General features: G+C 39.7%; 1 protein-coding gene across 6 annotated transcripts in view; it reads right to left on the bottom strand.

The window, feature by feature from the left end:
* The window catches only part of TADA2A (transcriptional adaptor 2A), a 45,051-nt gene that overhangs the window by 4,320 nt on the left and 22,667 nt on the right, over positions 1–18,064 (bottom strand). For 4 of the 6 annotated variants that reach the window (XM_067020795.1, XM_059048655.2, XM_067020797.1 and 1 more), the window contains 8 exons: positions 17,671–17,759; positions 16,060–16,132; positions 9,916–9,979; positions 8,521–8,564; positions 4,974–5,084; positions 3,403–3,474; positions 865–997; positions 249–292 (listed from right to left, as the gene is read on the bottom strand). In XM_067020795.1, coding sequence (XP_066876896.1) covers positions 249–292; positions 865–997; positions 3,403–3,474; positions 4,974–5,084; positions 8,521–8,564; positions 9,916–9,979; positions 16,060–16,132; positions 17,671–17,759 — 630 coding nt within the window. The remainder of the gene's footprint in view (positions 1–248; positions 293–864; positions 998–3,402; positions 3,475–4,973; positions 5,085–8,520; positions 8,565–9,915; positions 9,980–16,059; positions 16,133–17,670; positions 17,760–18,064) is intronic. The other 2 variants (XM_067020798.1, XM_067020796.1) reach the window with 1 other exon arrangement.

An 18,064-nucleotide genomic window follows, 5' to 3' on the forward strand; every position in this document is an offset into this window, starting at 1 on the left:
AAATAGAGAAAACACCTGTCTGGAGCTCTTTCTTCCCCTGTCTTTGTACTCCAAACCTGAGGAAAGTCCTGTTTGGCCATGAATACTCTAAAAACTTGCTTATGTTTATAAATTGGGATAACACTTAATTACCATTCCTCTGCCTAAGCACCCAGCTCCCATACAGGCTGAAGGGATTGCTGGGATACCATAATTCCTAGAATGAAAACTTCACAATCAAGACCTGCTCCAGCCTAAAAAATAATTACCTGAATTCGAAGACATTGGTACGGAAGGACTCAGGCCAGAATCACTACAAAGAAGAAGAGGAATTTAAACTTATGTCACATCAGAGAAAGCCATTTCCAAAAGCCCATGTGAGACTGGGTGACACTTATCAGGTCAGTTACTTTGAAGAGAAGTAATGAGGCAGACTGTATTATGTTTTACAGGATATCCCAACTGTACTACCTAGGAAAGGAAATCTGTTCCAGAGAAGGAAATTGCTTGGATTTGTTAAGAAGAGTTCTTGGCCTAGCACATCACAAAGACCATTCATGGGGAAAGGATAGGAACATAATTCTTCAATGAAAATCATACCAATAGATACAGAGGGAGAAAGAAAGCATGGGGAGGGAATTTACTAATTAAAAAAAATAAGGTCAAAGTAGCAAAGTAGGATTCTAGGAGGCCAGTTATGTTTCTCAAAACTGTCAGTATGGTACTGTTTCTGAGACAGCCTGCTAAAATTTTCTGAATTCTTCTAGTCACCCAATTATTACTGCCCTGCCATGTAGGATAGGGTGACCACAGAATTCTCTGAAAATACAGGTAAAGGCCAAATCCTCCAAGAGGTTGCTCCTTCCCCCTGGACTAATTCCTCACATGTCAGCCTGCCGGCGGAGCCACTGCTGGCAGGCGCTACTGTCCTGGATGTACTGGAGAACCTCCGAGAGCATAGTGCGTTTGAGGCGTTCCTCTTCTCGAGTCTTCTTGAGGTGATCATAGGTTCTGGCACCTGGAGGTATTAAAAAACACTGTGACTACAAAGATAACGCAGTGGGACTAACTGAAGGGTTTCCTAACTCATCAGCAAACTTCATCTTTTTTAATCTTTAATTTAAATATTTTTTTGGCCATGCCGCAAGGCCTGTGGGATCTTAGTTTCCCAGCCAGGGATTGAACCCCAGGCCCACGCAGTGAAAGCGCTGAGTCCTAACCACTGGACCACCAGGGAATTCCCAGTCATTTTAAAATTTCCTTTGCAAAACTGCTTCCACAATTATTTTTCTAAGAGCAAAGTCATTTCCCCTAGTTTGAAATCCCTTTTTTTTGACAAGAAATAAGAATATTTTTATTCCTTTTCTACCTTTAAGAAATTTTGGGGAAAAAAATCCCCAAAACAGAAAATTACAAGGAGTCCCTCATATTTCCATCCCCTAAAAGTAACTTTTTTTTTTTTGAGGTGCCAAATAGCTTTAATGAGCCTGAGCACCTTTCCCCCTACTTTGTCCCTCCCTCCCAACTCTCCGTGCCCCCTCCTTCAGTTCTGCACAGGTCCAGCCTGCCCAAGGCTCTGGGGCTCTTCGGCTAGAGGTTAAAAGTAACTTTTAATACTGTCATATTTACTTCCTGTTCTATATTTTTCTATCCATATATTTTTCCAAGTCACACAAGTGCTATACACATACACTCTTCCTTAAAAACCAGTTAGGGGACTTCCCTGGTGGCACAGTGGCCCCCCCCCCAGTGCAGGGGGCCCAGGTTCATTCCCTGGCCAGGGAACTAGATCCCACACGCATGCCACAACTAAGAGTTCACGTGCCACAACTAAGGAGCCCACCTGCCACCACTAAGACCCGGTGCAACCAAATAAATAAGTAAATAAAAATATTTTTTTTAAAAAATTAAAACCAGTTAGAATTACAAATAAAAATAAACCCTCACTGACCAGTACTATTCCTTTCCCCTCTTTCCCAGAGGCAACCAATATCGGGTAACCCAAACCCGGTATCAGAGTCTTCATAGGCATCTTACTAAACAGTTGCATAGTGTTTTCTACATGTTACAAATGTATACAGGATCCAAAATATCACACCAGTGGGTTTCAAACCGTGTTCCACAGAGGCCCAGGATACCATGAAAATATCTCAGGGATTACAGGGAAGAGCAAGGGCACCAGCACATACCAGTGGTCCTGTGCTCCACACATACCTGATCCATCAGACTTCAACCAAAGTAGTTCTACTTTTATCTTATTTATGGATTAGCATCCCACATAAAATTTCATTTTGTAAACTGTTTCCATTGTTTGAAATAAAGAGCCATTACAGTAGGCTGAACTTATACCCACAGGGCTACTTCTTGTGAGCAGTCGATGATAGCTTTCAACCAACAGGAAGAAGGAGGAGATGCTGAAGATCGTTACAACAATAACAACAAAATGACAGAAACTACCATTTACTGAGGATTTACTGTGTGCCACAGTAAATGCGCTATGTTTTCATGCATTAACTCTAACTTAATCTTTTTTTAAAAAAATATATTTATTTAATTTATTTATTTGGCTGCACCGGGTCTTAGTTGCGGCACGCAGGATCTTTAGTTGTGGCATGTGGGATCTAGTTCCCTGACCTGGGATCGAACCCGGGTGCCCTGCATTGGGAGCGTGCAGTCTTAACTGCTGGACCACCAGGGAAGTCCCTCTAATTTAATCTTCATACTAACTCTAAGAGACTTGGAAAATTGAAATGAACAGAATTATAGATCTGGTGAAAGAACAGCCAGAATTCAAACTCAAGCTGTCCAAGTCTAGACCTCAGCTCTTAACTACTAACACACACTACCTTCCCTTATGACCTGGCTCTACTACAACTAGCTCCTTGATCACTTTAAACTTTAGTCTCTCTATTAAATGAAAATAACAATAAGTTTGTTACAAGAATTAAATGACACGATCCAGGTGAAGTGCACAGGGTAGGTAGGGCCTGGTGCATGGTAAACTGTTAGCTGCTATGAATATAATTATCACTACCTCAAGTAACTGGGATGCAAGCGCCTAGAATCAGTTGAAGCTCCCTTAGTAAGAATGATCAGACTATGTATCACTAAATTTAAAAAGGCTGAGGCTAAAAATTGGAATACAGAATCCTTTTTTTTAGAGGCCACAACAGAATCCTAAATCTAAAATAGCATCTCTCTTTTCTCTGTGTCATAACTTTTATTACACCTCAGATAATCCATATAATGGTATTTTATAAGGATTAAATAGGTGAAACTTTATGGGAAAGATTGAAAACTCATTCTGAAATGTGAAAGCTTGTTTAAAAACAAAAAAAACTCCATGGCACCTCAAACAGAGACACCCTCTATGTGTTTGGAAGACTTGCCCTCTGATTAAGTGTGTAGCTTAAGCATACTTACTACAAAAATTGGTAATGCCTGCTGTCCTGTATTCCTGGAGCCTCTTGATTTCCCTTCGGAGTTCGAATTCCACTGTTCATCCCCCCGAAAACAACAAAGGAGAAAAGTTGGAGAAACAAAATCAACTGTTGAATTGTGGGATTACTGTTGAATACTTTCAGTACTTCTGCCTTCTGTAAAAGACTGGGCAATTCCATTTGGGGAATCCTAATTGTTGCTAATATCTCATTGGAAATTTTACCCAAGAGCTGACAAAAATGTACTCCAGCTGTCTTCTGGCTTCTGTCTCAAGCTGCTTCCTAGAAAACTTATAGTGAACTGGTTGAATTCATTTAGCTACAGAAGTAATGAATATAATTTTTTAAACCACCAAGTTTCCCTGCTCTATTTATTCTCTGTTAAAAGTTCTAGTCACAAAACTAAATTCTTTTATGAAACCTGTCTCTGGTATTACTTGATGTGGCCCTTTTGCAAGGGAAGGACAAAAGCTCTGTGCTTCAAGTCCCGGAGAGTTTCTTTAAAGCTTTTCTCCTATAGGAACAAAAGAGCATTGTGTTTTCCATAAACCAAAGATTTCTGCCTCCTTTGAGCACACAAATCAGGTTGCACTGCTCGGGTTATTATGTGATAGAACATTCAAATTTGGGTGCTTTGAAACAGAGGATGAAGGAGGAACCTGGACAATCCATGGGGTGTTGTTCTTTGGAGCGACACATAAACCGGGGATGGCACAAACTGGGACAGGAAGTGAAGGATAAATCACGCAAAGAATGCCAACCAAACAGGGTGTCTGGTGAGGACAACCAGCCTGGCTCAGATACATGCCTACAATGTCATGCCAGAAATATCTGCATGATGAGTACAGGATAAGAGCCTTCATGAAGTACCTTCCCAGAACTAAACTTGGGGGGTCAAATACCTGACTCTCATGAGTAAAGGTATAGACTTAGCCCCCCAGTCCAGATTGTTTTATAGTCTAGGCCTTACTGCCTTAACAACTTCAATTTTTTACAGTGAGAAATCAAATGGTAACTAGATAGAGCTCTCTCAGGGAAAAAGGCAAGAAAATGATGGAAGTGCTATGTACTATCTCGATGAGTCATCCAACTCTGTCCCCACTTAAAAAACTAGTTTTAATACTAAAATAATTATGAACAAAATAATATGATTTGCTTCAAAATAATCCAGTTGAGGATGGGAGGGGAGTGGGTGGTAAAGATGAAACTGGACTGGCCATGTGCTGATAATTGCTGAAGCTGGGTGATGGACACATGGGGGTTCATTATACTATGATCTCTATTTTTGCATGTATTTGAAAACTCCCATAATAAAAAGGGGGAAAAACTACTAAACTATTGTTTATCTGAGGGGAAAACAAGCCACTAGGCTTTTTAAGCTCTCTTCTCCCACCCCAAAGGCCCAAATTAATCTCATAGTAATAAAGTGGAAGAAATAAAAAAAAAAAATCCACTTATTTATTTACAGAACTTCACATAAAACACACCATTATCTCTCCTATTTACATAAAAACACACACACAAATATTTGCTCAAGGTTAAAAAACCACCTACATGCATGGCTTTCAATGAACTTGTCATGTTCCACCGGCCCCACTATCCTTGCAAATCGCCTCATTGTTTCATAAAGGTCTTGGACTTCCTTGGGATACCGCCTTTCCATTACTACAGAGAAAGTAAAGAATATAAAGATCTCTAAGTTTTCTGCATTTTTTTTTTTTACAAGAAGTAAAATGGAAGAACATTATTCCCAACCTCATATGACTAACTTACCAATGACAGGAAGCAAACTGGAAAGCTAAGAATGCAGCACACTAATCATAATGATAAGAGAATCAGAGTGACTATGACACAGAGAGGTTGTTATCACTGGAGAGCATCTGCACTGCTGAGCACCCTGGAGACCTCCACACCTTGCTGTCTCTTAATCTATACAAGGGCAGGAAGTACTGGCAGTAATGGGAAAGATGATTAGATCATGTGTTCTCAGAAACAATGTGGGGCAAAATCTCTGGTATTAACTTCTGCAGAGGGCTTCCCTGGTGGTGCAGTGGTTAAGAATCCGCCTGCCAATGCAGGGGACACAGGTTCGAGCCCTGGTCCGGGAAGATCCCACATGCTGTGGAGCAACTAAGCCCGTGCACCACAACTACTGAGCCTGTGCTCTAGAGCCTGCGAGCCACAACTACTGAGCGCACACGCCACAACTGCCGAAGCCCACGCGCCTAGAGCCCGTGCTCTGCAACGAGAAGCCACCGCAATGAGAAGCCTGCACACCGCAACAAAGAGTAGCCCCCGCTCGCCACAACTAGAGAAAGCCCGCACGCGACAACGATGACCTAACGCAGCCAAAAATAATAAACAAATAAAATAAATTAAAAAAAAATAACTTCTGCAGAACAAGGGAAGTGCAGACATACTAATTCATACTAGTTTAGCCTGGAAAAAGTGTGATCTCTTGCACGCTCCACCAAAAATAAAAATCTCCATAACTACATATCCTCAAATGAGGTATTTATTTCTTCACTTTCTACATGGGTCATTTTGCCTTTCTCTAAACTTAATTAGGTACCACAACTTAATGTACTACTAATGAAGTTATATTTTGATAACTATGATGGAAGTAAATGGTCAAATATGCCATTTGGGATATCAGCAACCTTCAGGATCACTACTGACCAAATTTCTAATAAAAAGAGCTATCAGCAAAAAGATGGGTAGTAAGAGCCACCAATAGTAACTGGTAGGTTGGAGCAGCCAGGAACTCTCAAACTGCTACTCAGTCATTTCAATAAGAGTAACTAGGCTAGTTTTGTCCATTCTCAGGCTAAAGATACAGGCTATCACTTATGACAGTTACTTAAATCAAGTCCTCTTTTCAGATGAATCTCTTTCTTTGCAGGAGAAATTCTTGCCCACAAATTCTAGGAGCTGATTTGATGGGCAGCCACAAATTGATTATTTTCACCACCAAACCCCCCGCGCCCCTCTACAGGGATAATACAGAAACATTTGGAGTAAAATTTTTAATTTGATGAAAAAAACTCCTACGCCTACATATTAAGGTCACATGTACATTCAGTATAATGGCAACTTGAAGACCTCTCAAACCACAACGCACATACCACTTCTTTCTCAGAAGGAACAGAGCTTCCCCTCAGCTCTGTATGTAAGAAATACAGTTAAAAGTATAAAGAGGCTGGGTTTCCCTGGTGGCGCAGTGGTTGAGAGTCTGCCTGCTGATGCAGGGGACACGGGTTCGTGTCCCGGTCCGGGAAGATCTCACGTGCCGCGGAGTGGCTGGGCCCGTGGGCCATGGCTGCTGAGCCTGCGCGTCTGGAGCCTGTGCTCCGCAACGGGAGAGGCCACAGCAGTGAGAGGCCCACGTACCGCAAAAAAAAAAAAAAGTATAGAGGCTAAACTGACCTCTGTCCACCAGCTGAGAAAAGAATTTATACAAGAGTCAAGGTCTACTATGTAAAGGTTAAAATCAACTGACCTATCCTGGAAAGCCCGGGAATTCAGACAAAGGAACCCACTACTGAAGCTATAAGAACATGACCAATTACTGTCTACAGAAAGGGCAAGGGAGAACTGACCTTGGGTTATTTTTGCAAACCCACAGCTCTCGATGAGGATGAGGTTAAATAGGCAATACTGTATACTGCTAGAAGGAATATAAATTGATAAAACCATCTTTTAGCAAACAATCTGGCAGCATGTGTCAAGCATTTTTAATAATCATATTCTTTGACCTATTTAATTCCACTTCTGGGAATCTATCTTAAAAAAATAATTCTAAATACAGACAAAGCTTTATTCACAAACAAGTTTACCTTAGCTTTATTTATAATGATCAGAAAAACAATGAAAATAAGCTAAAGATCTAATAATAAAAGACAGGTTAAGCACGTCATTATATATTTATGTATCTATACAACATATTATGTAACTATTAGAAGTGACATCATCAAAACACCATAATGTGTGTAATGGAAAGTGAAAAAATAAAGGACATAAAATGTAACCTACTTATGAACATGACTCTATTAAATGATACTTAACCCAAGACTGGCTGACCTGAACCCTCCTGGCACAGGCTGTCAAACCCTATAAGATTCTATCAATTAGCATATGAAGCACAATTATTAGGTACTTTTACAAAAAAAAAAGTCTTATGACATACAACTATTATAAACATATATAAATATTGCAATTATTATGATATCATCATTCTTATGTTCTGAACAAACTCTACAGTGTAGAGGAAGAAAAAGTACAGAGACTCTTTCTACCCAGCATAGGTTATTGCCCAATATTTAAAAGTAAGGTCAAAGTTTGCAATCATTTAAAAATCATAGGTTTATTTCATAATTTATTTCATTAGCATACAATGCTAATGTCTTTTCATTTTTCGCTACGCGGGCCTCTCCTCTCACTGTTGTGGCCTCTCCCGTTGCGGAGCACAGGCTCCGGACGCGCAGGCTCAGCGGCCATGGCTCACGCGCCCAGCCACTCCGCGGCATGTGGGATCTTCCCGGACCGGGGCACGACCCCGTGTCCCCTGCATCGGCAGGCGGACTCTCAACCACTGCGCCACCAGGGAAGCCCTAATGTCTTTTCTTGTTTGTCTGCCCCGACCATGCAAAATAAAGCTATCATTTTCTGTTAATTTTTTTCCATAAAAATGTTTTCACAGCCTGATGGTCAAAGTTATTTAATGTTTAACATGTAATTCCAAAACACAACCCTATCCAGTTCCAGAAAATGATCCATTAATATTCATGCTTTAATTACTATACTAATTTTAAAAAAAAAGAATTCTCATGCTAGTGTTATTGACCATATATTAATGGTTTGTAACTCTTACGATGCGACAGAATTGCCTTGAAGACTTTAAAAAAATACAGATGCTGTAGCTCTACCTCCAGAGATTCTGACTTAATTAGTCTGAGGTGACTGTCAGGCATCAGAATTTTTTAAAGCTTCCGAGGTGATGCTATTATGCAACTTTGATTAAGAACTACTGTCATAAATGATTTGTTTAAAACTATTCAATAATGTTGGGAGAAATTTTAAAATAAGGGAAACTAATACTTACACTGAAACTTTCTAAGGTTGATTAATCCATGGTCTCTTATAATTCTAGAATGAAAAACATATATATGATAATCAGTTTCACATTTAACAATGTTTTCCACACACAGCTTTCATTAGACATCCTAAACACTGCAAGGGTGAATACTGAGGTCCAGAGAAGTCACTCCCCACAAAGTTCTGCAGGTCAGTAAGTCTCCAGCACAATTTTAGGCTCTCAAGCATCATATATTTTTCCTCTCCTTGGGCACTGTAGATTCTCAATAACTATATGCTGGATGAATGAATAGATCAATAAGCACTCACACATATTGAAAAACACATGTCTGTACCTTAAGATGAAACAGAAGGGAATCTGTGTCCATATCATACAAATCATCTATTCAGATTAGGGAAATGATAATTGAGAACAGCCGTTTAAGGGAAATCTGTGATCACACACTCAACATTTACAACTGTACATTCACAGAATGCCTTGAAGCTATTTGAAATAAATCTTGTGCATGTTTAATAGAAGGTCATCATAAAACATAAGATCTAATAGCGACCTTAACTACTGAGTGCTACAACACTGCCTAGCTCTAATTCCGTGTTTTAAGCAAAACAGAATTTAGGTAAACCATACAGAGTCACGTTTCTGGAACCTCTGATTCATACCGGAGGTATTCATGACTAGCAATGAGGCTTCTCACAAGAACAGCTGGGTAATCTTCTTCAGCGCTTCTTAGAAGCTAATTCCAGACACGTAGAGAGTAAGCTTTACTTTAGATCATGTCTTGGTCCCTCCAGAGTGTCTCCCAAGTCCCATTCCTTTTTCTTGTTGTGATGCCACTGTATCTCTAGTTATTAACACCATGGTAACATGCCTATACATACATATACACACACCCTCCGCATACCCTTCTCTGAACTGTTAAAGTCTCTGTAATCCAATAGGGGTTTGGGATCCATAATTTCTCAGTCTCAATGTATGTTTTTTGTTCTGTTGCAAAGAGAAGGAATAACCAAGAGTGACTGAAACTTGTTCATAATTTATTTGAAATCCTTGTATATAAAAGACTTCTCATAAAAACTGAGCAGTTAGAATAGAGCATTATTAAGCATAACAACTTAATAATATCTTGAATTTTTCTTGTTCCTTTTTTCCTTAAAACAGTGTATCCATATTATTCATTGGTCACCAAAACATCAAGAAAGGGTAAGGAAGGAGGAGGTTAAAAAGCAAGAAAAGGAGAGGTATTATTATCTCCTTTTAACAGATGGAGAAATTGAGATCCAAGGAGGTTAAGTGTATTTCCTCAAGGTCCTAAGATGAGCCACAAGTGGAACTTGTTCTTATGGGCTATATGTGGTCAATAGACCAAAGCCAAAAGAAGGCAGGATGGTGTTCTAGACTTACTTTTTTCGCCGTTGTCTCTCCTTTAACCTGGAATGATAGATATCTACTACAGCCATCTTCAGAGCTATAAACAAACAAACAAACAAACCCTTATATATAAACAAAGCCAAGACAAGAAGAAATCTTTTGCCCAAGCTGTCCTAAACTTTCAACCTCATACTGCTAACTATTCCACACTCACTGGTCTAGGAAATCTGTCTCTTGGAAACAAAAATATCCTAGGATAGTGAATTTCTGTATCAGTAAATTACAGTAAAGTTCTTTTTTCCTAAGTAAATGTTTATATGGGATTACGCTGTAGGTAACAATTTCTGCTTTTTCCTGAACATCTCTTTTGACCATGCTTTGCTATGTATATTATTAGCTTTCATATAACAGTTCAACAAGGAGTCTGAACTTTAGTAACACACGGACTAGAAATTACATCTGTTAGAGTTTCAGATTAGAAGAAAGAAATACCAAAATCTAACATGCTGAGCTATGAGAGATGCATTACATCTGTATATAACTTCAATCACTGGGAAAAGAGCAGGAATACTTTATCCAGGCCATTCTCCCTTGGGTCTGAGATAAAAATAACATAAATTCTAGCTGGATGACCTGAAGAGATGAATGACTGCAATACTTTTTAAACTTTAAGTATTAAAAAAAAAGTATTAACTAGCATGGATCTTTTGTTCATTTCTAACAAGTTCAAAAATTTAAAGAACATTGCTTCATTTTTCCTCATAACTGCCCACAAACTAAAAACAATTCAATAATATCAGGTCCCAGATTTAAGGCAATGGTTTTCAAACATTTTTTCAGGTTGCAGAACTCTTTCTATAAAGGAACTCTTTCTTGATTTACATGTGTTCCATATAGAAGCAAAGGTACCACAGAATGCCCCATACCCTGCCAGTGTTTCCTAATACAACTGCTAGGAAATGATAGGCTCTAGAACGCTGTGCTGGTAGAGATGCACTTTACATAACTGTGTGGTGGGAGAGGAAGGAGGAATGGGGAGAAGAGGAACTGTCTCTGACATGCAGTACAACCAAGTACAAGTTTTATAGTGGACTCTGCCTTTACTTCTTATGAGAAAGAGAAATTAGGACATCAACAGTTCAAGGCAGAAAGAGAAGCAAATAAAATAGCTAAGTAAATAGTTAACATACACTGAGTATTAATCATGTTCCAGGCTCTTTAGGTGACTTGTCTTGTTTATCTACTCAATAATAAGATGAGTTCAATAGGAAAGAAACTACCTGAAGATCCAGTGGAAGTTAGTGCTAATTTTCACAAAATATTTCTGTAATTTTTCTAAGACACTAACTTATCATGTTTTCTTAAGATCTGTGTGGGAATGACTTAATTAAACAGAAAAAAAACTGAAGAGACTGTGTTACCAAAAAAACTCTATAAATAAATCCTGCTGATAAATGGTTCTGGTGCTTGATCATTTCGGTAGTTTAAACTTGTACAACTGGCTCTGGAGAACAAAAGGGAAGGAAGGGAACACAGAGAAACAAATGGGAGAACTGGAATTCTCCCAGAGAAAAATTCATAGTTGAAGCTCTCCCTTGTCTTTATGAAGCACACTCAGGTAGCAGCAACTGAGTAGAAGATCTTAACTGCATGAATAACCCAGAGAGGACCACAGCACAGCAGGCAGAACAGAAATGAGAGGCAGACACTGAAAGAATGAGAATCACAGGTTCATATTCTACTTAAAGTGACTGGAGGGTCTGGTAAAGCAGGCAAAGACCCAGAGCTCCTTAAAAACAAACAAACCCAAAGTGCCCATAACCTCTCCACTGATGCCAGGCCTCTGAAATCTCAGTTTTGGGGGATGACTAGTCTCCCTGTGACCACACTGGGGACTGATAACAACGTTTCCAAACGGCTGGCCTTAAAATATTTCAAGAAGTGGGCAGAAGTCAGAGGCAGCTCCTTCCCACTGCAGTGTATTTCTAACATTGTTCAAAATAGCTGGCAACATGTTTCTGTTTTCCTGACAGAAGGCACCTACTGCTTGCTTGGCAAGAAAACCTACTCAGAGGCCTTAACTGCAGGGAAGCCAATCAATATCCCTACTGCGAGCACACAAGCACAAACCTGTAACTCAGGTATTCCCCAGAAGCAGAGCTTTTTAAAAGTCATTTCCCCCCAAAGATTCTGGCCGAGATGTACACAAGTAGTGCTATGAAGGAAAGACAACCATGTGACCTAATGGTTAAAGTCAGCAACTAGGAAGCCTTAGCCAAGTTACTTCACTCCTTTGTGCATTTCTCTGAAAGTAGAATGGGAAAATATCTATGTCCACTTCTCAGGAATGTGGTTAAGCTCTAGAAGATAAAAAAAACGTGAAATCTAAAAAGAAAAAAAAAAGGTTCAAGGTTGTAGAGACAATAAGTATAGCACAATCTATTAAGAGCATAGACTCGATGGCCCTGCCACTTGCAGGTTACCTCTTGACCGCAAGGCAAGTTACTTGAGATTTCTACTCCTCAATTCCCCCATCTATAAAATGGGGGTAACAGTAATAACACCTAACCTAAAGAGTTCTGTGAGGATTAAATGAGTTTATGTGTGTCAAGGACTTAAATGGTACCTGGCAAACAGTAAGGGCTATACGTATTAGCTATTATCATTAATAGCACTTATGTCTAAAAGGTCGTAAACATAAAGCAGCCAAATCACCATCAAGGGAAGGGCACTGCCAATAGGTAGGTAATAGGCACAGTGACCAGGCTGGACCTCTGATCGACTAATTGTTAAAGGCTCTAAAGGCTGACAATACGGACCAAAGAAAGAAAATCTGGGGGGAAAAAGTGGGGGAGTATCCACATCTGGCCAAGAAATGTTGTTGAAATTGGTTTTCCAAATAGAAGGAGAGTAAACTGCTCTAATGTGCAACCCTGAGACGTGCTGACAACACAGGCCCAGTGCAGAGGAAGGAGCTCAGGATGCCTCTTGCTTGCCTGGGTTATGGGCCAGCAATGATTAGAGGATGCTGCACACAGGGCTTAGCACCTGTGAAACTCTGAGAAAGAAGAGTCCACAAATTTAGGAGAGATCTTCCCAAATGAAAGCAGATGGAGAGCGATGTCCCCCCACTAAGGAAAAGGAAACTATGCTGTGTGTCTGCACTGACATCCCACAACATGCCACAGGGAACGTCGAATTATGTCCTTTGCATCTCTCTCTCTGGACCAATAATTTCTGCTTATTTCAATAAAATACGAGGAGGTGTCATTTAGGGATCTCAGAACCTCCTTATTTTCTTCCTTAGACACTACTTCACATGCAATATCTTTTGGGGGCCCATTCTGAAAGACTTCTGGTATGGTGGAATGTAATTACATGTCCCTCCATTGTGTCCCCAGGCCTCTATAATGGACCATTTAAACCCCCTTTATTAGACAAATTCCATGAATCACAGCAAAAGTCTTGGGTGAGGAAAAGAGCTTCATGGCATCACCCAATTTTCTAGAAGCGATCTTTCTAGGGGATGGGATACAAAGCCCAGCCAAACAGTTTACTTCCTCCCAAGTAGTTGTAAGTGAGGAAACATAAAAGGAATGTTATTAATGCTCAGTAATATTAAGAGTATAAGGGGGCTTCCCTGGTGGCGCAGTGGTTGAGAGTCCCCCTGCCGATGCAGGGGACACAGGTTCGTGCCCCGGGTCTGGGAAGATCCCACATGCCGCGGAGCGGCTGGGCCCGTGAGCCATGGCCGCTGAGCCTGCGCGTCCGGAGCCTGTGCTCCACAACGGGAGAGGCCACAACAGTGAGAGGCCCGCGTACCGCAAATAAAAAAATAAATTAATTAAATTAAATTTTAAAAAGGGTATAATGGAATGGCAATAACACCAATCTGAATTATGTACCACGTTTCACTGGAGACATTCACCCTGACTAATCAGCATCATCTGTTCTTTGTTGGCCAGGGACACAAAGAAACAGCATGCAAAATTCCAAGGGCTTGCCCAAGATCACAGTAACTCAGAAGCAAGCCTGAGGTTGAATCACTGTCCTGATGTGCACAAAATATGTGCCCCTCTTTCTGTTCTCGGTATGCATGAAAAGCTCCTTCTCATTCCCTCCTAGTTTCCTTGGGCTCCTAGTCCGCTTCACTGAGAGTTCCAGGAGAAACTGCTGGAACAATATGTGCCCAAGTGGACAGTGGGTCATACTGCCAAAGGAGCTAATATGAGAACTTAGAGCCATAAACAAAGCATCCTTTTGTGGCACCAGCAAGTCATCCCTTTGATCTCCAGTCCTGCCAAACCCCTTTATGATGCTATCACCTTTTAAAAAGCACCCATCTAAACATCTTACAGTTCACTACTAGACAGGGAGGGAAAGGAGAGGCAGGGATTATTACATAAGCGCTGTTAAAACTACTTATGTATAACAATCAATAACTGATTCTTAGTTCAAATGAATTAAAATCAAATAACTTAAAAGGCTGTAGAAACTGTAGAAAGAACACAAATAACTAAAGTATGTTATAGGTTTGAAATGCTAATTGAAATAAAACTTGCTAATCAATTGCTTCTTTTTGATTTTTTTCCTTTTGCCCTCACTTAATTACAGAAAGGACCATAAGTGCACCAGCAGAAATTGCAAATCATGCTTCCACAAAGGATGAGGAGTGAAATTAAATACCAACCATTACTACAGTTTTCTTAATAATGTTGAGGCTTAAGAATGAAGACCTTGGATTAGGGCCTGGAGAAGTGATTCAGCAAGTCCCTTACATAGCTGAGCCATGACTGACATTAGAGAGTCTGACTTTCAAAAGTTCAGTACTTTTGAATAGTATCTAAAAGAATGATATTTATGAAACTGCTTTTTTGCATTCTGGATAAGAAAGATACAAGCCAGGAAACAATACCATTTTAATTAAAGCTGGTGTGTATGACGAGAAATACTGAATGGCAACCTGCACACTGCCTTCAAGAGAATGACACATGAGGTGAGAATAGACAATAACATGAATTATCAGGGTTGAAAAGCAGAGATTGACATGGAAGACTGAACAAACACAAAGGCTCTAGTGAATGCTAAAGAAGTTTGCTTTAAAGCTTTCCTCTTTTAGTTCAATCTACGTCACTTTGACTTTCCTTAAAGTTGTGTGGGAGAAGAGAAATGAAATTTTGCAAAGAAAACTGCTCAAGAAATATGTAGAGAAAAAACTCTAAAGGTAAAATTTTTCTGAGGACTCTTTCTTGGTCCCAGATCTGATGTAACAAATATCTACTCAGCTCTTCTATGCAGGGAAGAATAAAACTCCCCTTCAAGTGACAGAGGACCAGTTAATGCAACATGAAAACTTGATTTAAAATTCAACAAGGATTCTAACTTGCCTTTCCTACCTGAGATATACATTTAAGAAAAGCAATGAAGATGTTGTTTAGGAAACACAGAATCCAAAGGAGCATTATTCACCTACTGCATCACCCTCAATTCTGGGCTGAAATGAAACAGAAGATTGGGGATTCTTTTGAATACGTAGTTCACTGAAAACGGAAAGAAGGAAAAAAGGACACTCACTGAAAGTCTAACCATCCACTTTTAAAAGTCTTGTTGGCATCAGCCATTTATGTTATAACAAAAGAGTTGACATAAATCCTTAGAGGGTTAATCTTAGATGAGAATTCTGAAGTGCTAAAAATTCAACAGTTCTGAGAAACAAGAGATTTCCAATCTTGGTCTAAAAACTCTTGAACTTCCATTCTTTTCCCCTGCTATGGGAAATTTTGGGTAACAAATTATAGTGAACATCTAGTATCAGCAGTTGTTATTGAAGTCCCAAGGTCTTCACCCTGATTCCCTTTCTTTTAAAGAGGCAGTGCGGGCCATTTAACCAATTACTTCAGTGTAGGCTTATCTCAGCCAGAAGAAAGCTCACACAGTCCGAGGGATGGGATATTCCCAACTACCCTTATATGATCAACATTCTCACCATCATCACAAATGATCTTTCTCATTATGGTCAAATCCCAGCAACAGGGTAAGTTCAGCAACTTAACCACTGTAATTTGAGTCCCATAAGGGGCAGGAGACATGTTTTATTCATTCTTATATTTCTAGCACCCAATACAGTGTCATCACAGTTTGCAATCAATAAAAACATTGGCTGTAATAAAATGTTACCGTGTAAAATGTCCGAGTCATCTTCAACAAAATCAATGTCTCTCAAGTCCCATTCTGCATAATTGTCAAACTCCTGTTTGGGAAAAAAAATTCCCATCTAAAATCCACCAGCTTTGAGTAATGCCTTTACAGGAGCCATGCTTTAGAAGCAAATGGCACTTGCTAAAAAGTACTGAATGGAGTACAAGGCCAGGACAACTGCCGTAAGTAAATAAGTCATGGGAAAAAACTGAGAGGCTTTCAGGCAGCAGTGACAGCAAAAAATGAGAAAGTTATGAGTCCAGGAATAAAGCCAAACGTATTGTTCTAAAAACTAAAAGTAGTCAGTTCATGAAATCTAACTCCTACTAGCCCTTCGAGTATTGGGTTGGCCAAAAAGTTCGTTCGGGTTTTTCCGTAACACAAAAAACCCAAACGAACTTTTTGGCCTAACCAATATTTAGGTAAGAAAATTGTCTGCATTAATTCATCTACCTTTTTACCACCATCTCGAGCTCTATTTATCCCATAATATTGCTTACATAGCTCAATGGGTAGATTTGTTCATGTTCTATTCAATGACTACAGTCTGAAGGGGTAGTGTCTCTGAGGTAGCTCTACAATAGCAGCTGCCATGAACAAAATGCTGACCTGGGTGTGGCTAGCAAAATTGTTTGTAGTTTGCTAAACCTTAAATACCTCCAAGAGTACTATAATTGCAGATTAGGTGATAAATCAGGAGACTGGTGACTACATTCACATGGCTTTTAACTCCATGGCTGAATGAAGAACATGTAGTTTTTACACACATTCATCATTCTTTATAAACTTGTGAATATAGTACAGAGGTCAGCAAACTACAGCCTATAGCCCAAATTCAGCCCACTGCCTATTTTTGTAAATAGTTTTACTGGAGCACAGGCATGCTCATTTGTTTACTATTATCTATGCTGCTTTTGCATAATAATGGCAAAGTTTAGTTCCAACAGAGAATTTATGGTCTACTAAATCTAAAATATTTACTATCTGGACCTTAATAGAAAGTTTGCCAACCCCCTGATATAGTACAACCTCAAAACCCCCTAGATGTGGAATGAAACTTTAAGAAATAGGTTTGGGGGCTTCCCTGGTGGCGCAGTGATTAAGAATCTGTCTGCCAATGCAGGGGACACGGGTTCAAGCCCTGGTCTGGGAAGATCCCACATGCTGCGGAGCAACTAAGCCTATGCACCACAACTACTGAGCCCGTGTGCCACAACTACTGAAGCCCAGGCGCCCAGAGCCCGTGCTCCGTAACAGGAGAAGCCGCTGCAATGAGAAGCCCACGCACCGCAACGAAGAGTAGCCCCCGCTCCCACCAACTAGAGAAAGCCCGCGTGCAGCAATGAAGACCCAACGCAGCCAAAAATATAAATAAATAAAATAAATTAATTTTTTTAAAAAATGAAATAAGTTTTTGCTCTGAAGAACTTTTATCTTTCTAAAAGAAATATTTACAAGTGAGAAAAAGGCACTCAAATGGAGAAAATGTGGCTCGACAAGTTACAGTGCTATGAAAATCTCTTTTTAGTGGTATGGAACCTATAGGTAAGAGATATAGCCTCATCCTAAACAAAAACAAGTTTCTCTTACCTCAATGAAATCTGCTCGAGCTGGCATGTATCCTGCCATGTCCCGAGAAAGCAAGGAGTCAAAGGTAGGTCGGGGAGGGTCATCTGTAGCTGAAAGAATTTAGTTTTTCTTAGTTACTTAACAAAATACTGGCATAAAAAAGTGACACAAAGAAAGTCCTCATTTAGATTCTGAAATATTTTTGTTTGGAGAAAGACAGCATCTGAGAGGATAAATAAAACGCAAGAGATTTTTATAAAGAAAAAGTAAAAAAAGATAAAGTATTAATGGAAACAAATTAATTTCTTGAAAAGGAAACTAAGACTTAGGGAATCCTCTAAGTAAATACAGAAATTCCCTCTTATTTTTGCTTTCCTAATATGAAAGAAAATCAAGGATCTTTTCTTCAGTATTA

Source organism: Kogia breviceps, chromosome 19 (genome assembly GCF_026419965.1).
Source record: "Kogia breviceps isolate mKogBre1 chromosome 19, mKogBre1 haplotype 1, whole genome shotgun sequence".
NCBI classification, from domain to species: Eukaryota; Metazoa; Chordata; class Mammalia; order Artiodactyla; family Physeteridae; genus Kogia; species Kogia breviceps.